The sequence below is a fragment of the Sinocyclocheilus rhinocerous genome, unplaced genomic scaffold (assembly GCF_001515625.1).
Source record: "Sinocyclocheilus rhinocerous isolate Xijiao unplaced genomic scaffold, SAMN03320098_v1.1 scaffold781, whole genome shotgun sequence".
NCBI classification, from domain to species: domain Eukaryota; kingdom Metazoa; phylum Chordata; class Actinopteri; order Cypriniformes; family Cyprinidae; genus Sinocyclocheilus; species Sinocyclocheilus rhinocerous.
In genome coordinates, this window is record NW_015658395.1 from 2379845 (window position 1) to 2388913 (window position 9069).

The 9069-nt window shown below is 34.7% G+C and overlaps 2 protein-coding genes across 3 annotated transcripts in view; one reads left to right on the forward strand and one right to left on the reverse strand.

Moving 5' to 3' along the window:
* The window catches only part of LOC107722130 (chromatin accessibility complex protein 1-like), a 1743-nt gene extending 1318 nt beyond the window's left edge, over nucleotides 1–425 (reverse strand). Inside the window, exon 1 of the mRNA XM_016530353.1 lies at nucleotides 234–425. Within this exon, the coding sequence (XP_016385839.1) occupies nucleotides 234–386 (153 nt within the window). The 5' untranslated portion in view covers nucleotides 387–425. The remainder of the gene's footprint in view (nucleotides 1–233) is intronic.
* Nucleotides 426–1209: 784 nt separating this feature from the next.
* The window catches only part of LOC107722160 (CREB-regulated transcription coactivator 2-like), a 12305-nt gene continuing 4445 nt past the window's right edge, over nucleotides 1210–9069 (forward strand). The window contains exons 1-12 of one of the 2 annotated variants that reach the window (XM_016530411.1): nucleotides 1210–1515; nucleotides 2664–2765; nucleotides 2896–2988; nucleotides 3850–3911; nucleotides 4074–4142; nucleotides 4324–4424; nucleotides 5241–5311; nucleotides 5396–5439; nucleotides 5519–5709; nucleotides 6901–7352; nucleotides 8015–8725; nucleotides 8799–8855. In XM_016530411.1, coding sequence (XP_016385897.1) covers nucleotides 1336–1515; nucleotides 2664–2765; nucleotides 2896–2988; nucleotides 3850–3911; nucleotides 4074–4142; nucleotides 4324–4424; nucleotides 5241–5311; nucleotides 5396–5439; nucleotides 5519–5709; nucleotides 6901–7352; nucleotides 8015–8725; nucleotides 8799–8855 — 2133 coding nt within the window. In that variant the 5' untranslated portion in view covers nucleotides 1210–1335. The remainder of the gene's footprint in view (nucleotides 1516–2663; nucleotides 2766–2895; nucleotides 2989–3849; nucleotides 3912–4073; nucleotides 4143–4323; nucleotides 4425–5240; nucleotides 5312–5395; nucleotides 5440–5518; nucleotides 5710–6900; nucleotides 7353–8014; nucleotides 8726–8798; nucleotides 8856–9069) is intronic. The other variant, XM_016530412.1, reaches the window with a different exon arrangement.

Genomic DNA, 9069 nt, shown 5'->3' on the forward strand with positions numbered 1-9069 from the left:
AATGGCTGCAATATAACAAAGAGTGAAAAATTTAAGGGGGTCTGAATACTTTCCGTACCCACTGTATATATAAAAAGAGCTATTAGAACTATGGGGAATGTGTATTTAAACTAAAAGCTAACTGATATCACAGATGTTTCTAGTGACTAAAACCAAAACAGTTTTCAACTAAAGTAACGAAATAAGGCAGATAACCTGGCAACTGACCATTGATTAATAACACATCAAATTACCGTTGCTTTTGTTGTCAAGAAAAGAGCGTCCTGGTTAATACAGGACACATCGGGAGAACTTTTCATGATTAATCGCACCCTCGACATAGGCAGAGATATATTTTTTCTGTCTGTAGCTTGCTCAACTTTCTCCTCCATGTTTTTTCCAGACATGTTCTGTTTCTGTTAGCAGCCGCGTAACGGAAGTAAATCTACAGGCTTTCAAAGAGACGTCGCCGCACGATGGTCACATGGGAATTGTAGTTTTATGATGCATCGTTTGTAGTCCTTCCTTCGAGAATTTAATATTTTTCATCAGTATTTCATAAAAGCAGTTTGAAATCGTGAAATAAATCATCTGAGAAAATTATATATGAATTTAATATGAAAAATTAAAATATATTTTTTCATTTTTATATTTCGTTAGTGAACTGCCGATTTATACAAAAAATATGATAAAATGTAATGTCAAATGATCAAAAACAGTGGCTTTCAACCTTTTTGACTCCATGGCTCCCAGTGTCTAAAACAATATTTGAACATTTTTGCTGTATTGCAGAGAGCATCAATTAAAATAACTGAATATTAAATTATATAATAAAATGTTAAAATTATATACATTTTGTTTAATAAAAACGTGTTTTGAGGGGGGAATTATTATAAAATTAAAATAATAAATATAATTGATATTGTTCATGTTTTAACATTTTAATGTAACATAACTTAATAAAAAGTTTGATTTGTGTTTCATTTATAAACTTTTTAAAATGATTGCAACTGTATGAAAGTATTTCAATACTAGTGTTTTAAAGTTTATTTATTTATTTATTTTCAATGCGACAAAGTCAGGCGACAAAAATGCAAACTTGCCCGCATTGTAGTTGTTAAATTGGCCTAAACTACGTTTCCCAAAATACCAGAGTTGTTTTTTTCCTTCTCGACAGTAGTTGGGCGTGTGCGCATTACAGATAACGAATGAGCTTGGCAACGATGTTTACTACAGCCTTCAGGACTGCATTACCCACAATGCACTACTCACAGTTGTCAAAAGTCTTGCTTTCTTGGGTTACTTATCGAACTCTGGCCGTGTCAGCCAGCTCACTTTATCTTATTTGACGGAATAATGCATTTGTCAGGCGCGGGCCTTAGGCAAATAGGGCACGGACAGGGGCCCGGAGCAGGACCGGCGCCTGGAAGCTGCAATCCGCGTAAATTCAGCGAGAAAATAGCCCTGCACAACCAGCGACAGGCTGAAGACACAGCCGCTTTCCGAGAGGTTATGATGGACATTACTTCCATCAGGGTGAGTCTAACTCAATTCAAGACACGTCGGGCTCATTTACGACAGTTGTCATATATTTGACCTGGATTATTCCGTTATAATGTGTTTACAGCGGAAGGAAGTGATTAAACTTTCAAATGTTATTTGTCTTATTAGTGTCTGTTTTATTGATTCCTGACAACTGGACAACTTTAGGTACAGGGAAGTTCGATTTCACAAACAAAAAACCAATGAGAAAGTAAAAAAAAAACTATTATAAACACTTAAACAGTTATGTTTGGGAACGGCTCTCTTGGTACATATTAACCCCGTTAGTCTCACGTGCATGCCTTTTTAAAAATATTAATAACAATAAAAAATGTGTATCTTATTCCTGGACAGATTTTTAACTGGATAACCAACTATGGACCAACTTGGTCCATAAGATCCAACAGAAAGTTGCAATCAATAAAGTAACAATTACATCAGGCAATTGTGGGGAAGAAGAAATAATAATCTGTAAATAAATGCATATTTCTTTGTTCTTTTACTTGGTTTGATCTAATGTTACTTCAATCTCTGCATTTGCATAATGTAAATCAGTCAGTTACTTATTAAAAACAGGGCTCTGTTTACACGTGATCATGACTTTTATGAGACAGCAATCTTCATAATGCATAACAATAGACCCTTGAAATATTTTATGTACTAAATATGGTAGTTGTAACTGAATTATGATGTTTTATGGAGCTTGCACACAGACATCTGAATTGGCCATGTAACTCGATCAACAGCTGTTTGAAAAGCTATAAGACATGATGTACTTTCGTATACGTTTTTTTAGACTCTTCAAAATCAGAAGGTCATGATAAATGTGTTGGGACTAAATAGGACTTAGGAAGTATTTTACCATCTGTATATGGACTTGTGATTCAGCAGGTCCACATGGATTATGTCAATGCACATAAATAGCTTTGCCAGTCACTCATCTAGGGTCTGTTTGACATTAGTGTTGCAGACTGAGGGATCTGTAAATCCCAGGTACAATGTCTGTTTTAAATTATGATGCAACAGGCATTTGTTCCCCTGAGGGTAAGGCAGTCTTGGAGAGAGTCAGATGAGATTTGTGTTTAACTCCGTGTTGGATGGCTATTATTGTTACTATTATTGGGCTTCCGCTCCCTCTTCAGGTTCAGGCTGAGAGAATTCGGCAAACCGAAGACTTGGTCCCATACTATGGAGGATCGCTGCCAAATGTCAATCAGATTTCAAGATGCTCCACAGAGACCCAGGTGTGCGATTTTGATTGTTTTTCAGCATTATTAAACCTATCATTTTAAATAAAGGAGAAACGAGCAGAAAACTAATTCAAGATTTTTGTTTGAATGAATTTCATTTGATTTGCTTTTCTTCAATTTACAGTACCCAAGTTATCTCACCCAGCAGCTCCTAGAGGCAGATGAAGAGTACAGAGATGTCCAGCCCAGTCCTCTTGGCAGGCTGCACAGGAGACATGTATCCCCACTTTAAAAATGGCTGATAGTCTTACAGATTCATGTTTGTAGTAGTATGAAAGGAATATTGAAACGCTACAACTCTAATCTTTATAACTGTGTTGCTTTAGTCTTGTATTGTACTGATAACAGACACAACAGTAATTGTATACAAAGAACAGTTATGTTTAATAATGATAAATTCTACCATAATCAAAAAATGTATGATTCGCAGGGCAGGAAAAGCCACACAAATTTCTGTAGTGAATATATTTTTTTTTCTTGTTATGCATTTCATTTATTGGCATTATAATATTTTTGGGAAATATTTGTTCAGTAGTAAGTATGCTACTGATCAGACATTTGGGCTTAGTATGATTTTTTTATATATATAAAGAAATTAATACTTTTGTTCAGCAAGGACACATTAAATTGATCTGTAAAGACATTTAGAATATTACAAAATATTTATATTTCAAATAAATCCTGTTCTTTTCAACTTTCTATTCATCAAAGAATCCTAAAAAAAAATGTCCCAGTAATAATAAGAATTTCTGAAGGATCATGTGACACAAAAGACTGAAGTAATGACTGCTGAAAATTAAAAATTCATTTTAAAAGATATTAAAATAGAAAACAGTTATTTGTAATAATTGTAATAATATTTAACAATATTACTGTTCTATATTTTCAACAAAAAAATAAAAATAAAATAAATGTAGCCTTGGAGAGCATTAGAGTAATCTTTAAAAAAAAAAAAACCTTACTAACCTTAAAATTTTGAACCCTAATAATCTAAAAAAAAATAAACATTTAAAATGCTTAAACAGTAATCATGAACAGTTGTAGAATTCTTAACTTAAGCCTTAACTTCATTTTACAGTTTGATAGCGCTCCCTATCTCTTTACTCACCTCTCTCCTCCTCGAGGTCCTACCTGGAGAAGGTAAGATTTTAAATAAAGTGTTCTCAAATCTATCACGATCACCCCATTACATTTGGTGCTAAACAATCATGTCATTTTCACAATGAAGTTACCATCAGATGTAACTCCCTGAGCTTTTGTTTGTGCCAGTACTTTAATAAAGTGTTGCTTGTGTCCAAGCAGAAACTGGTCCAGTTGTTCTGCCACTGAGAAGAGCCAGATGGTCTGTCTTCCTCTGACAGCTCTTAATAGGTAAACAGAAGTTCAGAACTCATGAGTGTTCAGACTGCTGATTGTGCATAATGCATATACAATAATTGTATTCGTTGAACCCGTTGATCTCCCTAATTGGGGATGAACATTTTTATTCTGGAAGATTCCCACATCACCCTGTTTTCGCACACTTAATTTCTTATTCTGTTCATCCTCACAGAACCAACTCTGACTCAGCCCTCCACACCAGTGTGCGAAACACCCAGCTGCATGGCCACCCGAAATCTGTCCAGACCCTGAACCCTCAATCCAGACACCATGGTGAGTTTAACTGTTGCAATGTTGCTTTTAATTAAATAGGAATTAATTACATATTAAAATATATTATAATAGAAATGTTAATTAAATTGTAATAAATAACTTAATAATAAATAACTGAATAAAAGACTTTTTAAGTATATTAAAATAAAAAAACTGTTAATTTAAATTGTAATATTATTTCCTTATATTTTTGTTTTTAATCAAATCAATGCCTTGGTGAGCATAACAAACTTATTTGAAAAACGTTTTTAAAGGGGTCATATGACGTTGCTAAAAAAGAACATTATTTTGTGTATTTGGTGTAACGAATCAGCTCATGGGAAATATGAATAATTAATCATAACTAGTTATAATTAATTATGAATATTTTAGATCCGCTGTAGATATTTACTTGACCTCTCAGGGTCAACTGTCTTGTCAATTCTAAGAACGTTAATTTCCTGGTTAAGGGAAATAACTTTCTTACTGTACAACTCTACACAGAGCTTGTAGCATAAATCTGCATGATTAGGGACTCCAGTTATGAGCAAACAATGAACTTTAGTCTTTGCAACTTTAGGGATCTTATCTATTCACGAACAGCTTTTACACTCCAAAGAGAAAGGAAAACTTGAAATCGCATCATATGACCCCTTTAAAAAAACAACTCCAAACGTTTGAACGTCAGTATAAGTGCAGTCAAACAGTTTATGGACTGCAAATCAGTCAGTAAACTTCACATTAAGATAAGATTGTTTCAGATATTAATATAACATGAAAATATTGGTATTTTGTTTTAAAGTACATGCTTATTTTAAATGAAACTGATTCTTTAAGGGTTTGCACATCCTGCACCACTGATTGAAGAAAATATTCAAGAGGAGACACAATCTCCCAAACTAAAGAAGGTATTTATTCTGCCTCATTCATATCACACTGATGAATTGTTGTTAAACACTTTGATAAAGCAAGGCTCATATCTTCTTTCGTAGTTATCCTCAATGGGATCATCAGGATGTGAAACATCTGTTGCTCAGTAAGTTTCATTTTAGTCCTAGTCATTAAGCTGTTTCAGTTTTTCTTTTTTAAACAATGTGTGTTTGCTGTCTCTCCAGCAACTTCCCATTGCCCGATCATCAGATATCGTCCCTCCCTGTCCCGTCGGCCCTCAGTACGAGCGGCTCTCTTCCAGACCTCTCTAGCCTCCACCTGCCTTCTCCTCTTCCTGTAGGCCAGGATTCTGAGCCCCACAGCGGTGCGGAGCAACTGAGCAACACTGACATTATGGCTGACTTTAACTTACCAGGTATGTTTCAGGATCTGGCAATGTTTGAATTACATTAATGCAGAGGGTTTTCACTTTTTGATGCCTAGGACCCCCAAATATGATAATCACTTTGCAATGGACTTTCCATCCTAAAATATAAAAGCAGCTGTGTATTTTCATGTATAAAGATTCATTTGTACTGTTGAAAAAATAAGCTTCTTTGTACTAAAGCCAAACAAATGTAAATATTAATTGAAAAAGATGTACTTTTTTACTGTATTAAGAAGCTTGTTGTATAGAAAATTTTTTAATTTGCAAATAATACTTTAGTTTAAAATGAAGAGTTTTAAAATAATATAATACATGATACATGTAATAATTTTTTTAAACAATTTGGATGCAAATTTTAATATGAACTTTGACAGTCATAAAAAATTATTTTGAAATCTTTTTTTTTTTTTTTTAACTGTCGACCATCTTGCAGTCTCTGGACCACTGTTGTTATTGTTAACCAAAACATTTTTGTAAATTGAAATTAAGTTGAAATAAAATACATTAAAATATAATTATTACATGAAAACCTTAAGCTTAAAAAACTGAAATGAAAATAATAAACGTTGCCTTGTCAACTGACTGAAACAAATGTGCAAGTACTAAAATTACTAAAACTAAAACAGAAAAAAATGAAATCTAAATAGAAATGTTGAAAAAAAAACTAATAAAAATGCACAAATGCAAATAAAATTACTAAAATTAAAAAATGAAAACTAAGAATATAATAGTAAAATTTGATTCAAAATATTAGTAAATAACATCTAATAGTTTAAAAAATCACTGGACTATAAAAGTTATGAATCTACAGAGACAGACAACATTTAATAGTCTAATAGTATATTAATAATTATAATAATAAAATGACTGGACCCCAGGTTGAAAACCCTTGCATTAATGTAGTGCTTACAGATCGGTAAATGACCGATATATGAACCGATAAATCAGCCAATATTTGTGATTTTGAGTAAATATTGTGTAAAACTAGTGTTTAATTTAAATTCACCAATTTTGTATCATACAGTGTACTCCAAATGTCTGAGACCACATTGAAAATCTGAAATTCAAAATCTAATTTAAACTTGGAAATAAACTAGGTTTTAGCATTCTGAAAGAAAGAAAAATTATAATGCAAATCAATAAAAAATACTAAAGTTTCCACACAATTTTGTCTTTTAGGTCTGTCCTCATCTCTTCAGGCATCTTTAAGCAATCCTTTGCTCCAGTCTTCACTCAGCAATCCCAACATCCAGACCTGTCTGAGCAGCCACTCCCTGCCCAGCTCTCTCAGCTCCACTTCTTTACGTCTGTCACTTAGCAACTCTTCCCTGCAGTCATCGCTCAGCAACCAGTCCCTGCAGTCCTCCCTCAGTAGCTCTTCACTGAGTAACCAGTCCGTCCAATCATCTGCCAGCCTCTGCAGCCACAGCAGCGGAATCGGCGGCTCTCGCTCCTGCTCCTCTTCTTCTCTCTCTGGTTCTCCACGTGTAACAGGCCATACCCATGCCGCCACATCACGCAAGAGAGCCCAGCTCAGCCCACTCATTGTGCCCAGCGGCGGAGAGTCCCGCTGGCAGCATCCAAAGCAGTTCTCACCCACACTGTCTCCAACCATGTCTTCTGTATCCCAGGCAAGATATGAGCATTGTTGATTATCATGTTTGCTCACAGGGTTTCTGTAGGTTTCTTAAAAAATATTACTTTTTAAGTTTTAATTTCTTAAATTCACTTATTAATTTAAGGCCATAAAAAGTTTTAGTACAAAGTAATTTACTATATATAATGAGTCATGACACAACAACACAAGGCAGAAATAATATAAAATATATAAATAATTATTATAAATATATTTGAATTAGCTTTTTTTATTTTCAGTTTTTTATTTTAGATTTAGTTTTTTTTTTCTTCTATTTACCATTAATTTATTTTTATTTCAGTTTTAGTAACTTAGTACTCATTTCAGTTATTTACCACGGCAGCATTTATCTAATATTTATTTTATTGTTCATCTAATATTTGTTTTAAATTTTTTTTTCTTAGATTTGATTTTAGCTTTATTTAAATTACTAAATGTGATTTACTGTTTTAAGTTTTAGTTAATAACTGCCTTAAACACTGCAGTTCGTCAATAGGATTTTTTAAATTGGCATTAAAAGTGCATTTCATTCCCGAATCCCCCGATATCAACTTTCTGAAAGACCAAAGAAACTTTCATCTTCCTGGTCATAATTTTTTATTTTATTTCTTGTTCAATATTATTCCGTTTCTAATGTGCATTGAATATTTCACACAGGGTGCTCTCCTCAACCCCAACAAAGTTCTGAAGGAGACGAAGCCACCAGCGTATCCCTGCACTCAGCACTTCAGATCCGCTCCTCCACTGTCCCATCAGCCAATGCGGCAGTATTTTCAGCCAGAGGCACAGCATCAGTCAATCCCAGAGATGGAACAATGGAGTCAAGATGAACACCAGTCACAGCATCAACAAACACACAGTCAGACACAACACCACCACACTCACAAACACAGTCGGCCCCTGCAGCATCATTCACAACCGCACGCTAAATATCATCAACAGTTACTGTATCATTCCCAGACTCGCCAACCACACATCTCACTGCAAACGGTTTCCCAGCAGCAGCAGCATCAACTGTACACACAGTTCCAGCCTCATCAGATACCTGAGGAGCAGTACCAGTGTCCGGGCCAGTGGCAGATGCCATGCCAAGAGGGCCAGTACCAAAAGCAACAGCTACATCAACCTGTAACTTTCCCTTCTCCAGGTCAGGAGAAAAACTGGAATCATGTAACAGGCCCACATGGCTTGCAACATGAACAAATGAAACGTAGACACTGTATGCATATGCCAGAAGAACCAAAACTACTATCTAAGGTCACTGTCCAGGAGACTCACGGAAAGGGATCGAAGGTCCGTCATTATAAGGAAAGTGAAGTAACTGAAGCAAATCCAGGTTTACAGGATAAAGGTTTTAAACTGAACAAGGTGAACCCTGTTTGCATTAGAGTATGTAAGCCAAACGTAATAATTATGATAATAAACACCTTTTTTGTTACAGGAATCATATGTTGGCTTACATCTTACCCCTAGTCAGGCAAAGGCCCTTTCCCAGCAGGTACATTGTTTGTTTCATGAATCATCAGATTGCACATGTCTTGGCCATATGTGACCCTGGACCACAAAACCAGTCATAAGGGTCAATTTTTTGAAATTGAGATTTATGCATCATCTGAAAGCTGAATAAATAAGCTTTCCATTGATGTATAGAACACTATTTGGCCCGCGATGCAACTATTTGAAAATCTGGAATCTGAGGGTGCAAAAAAAAT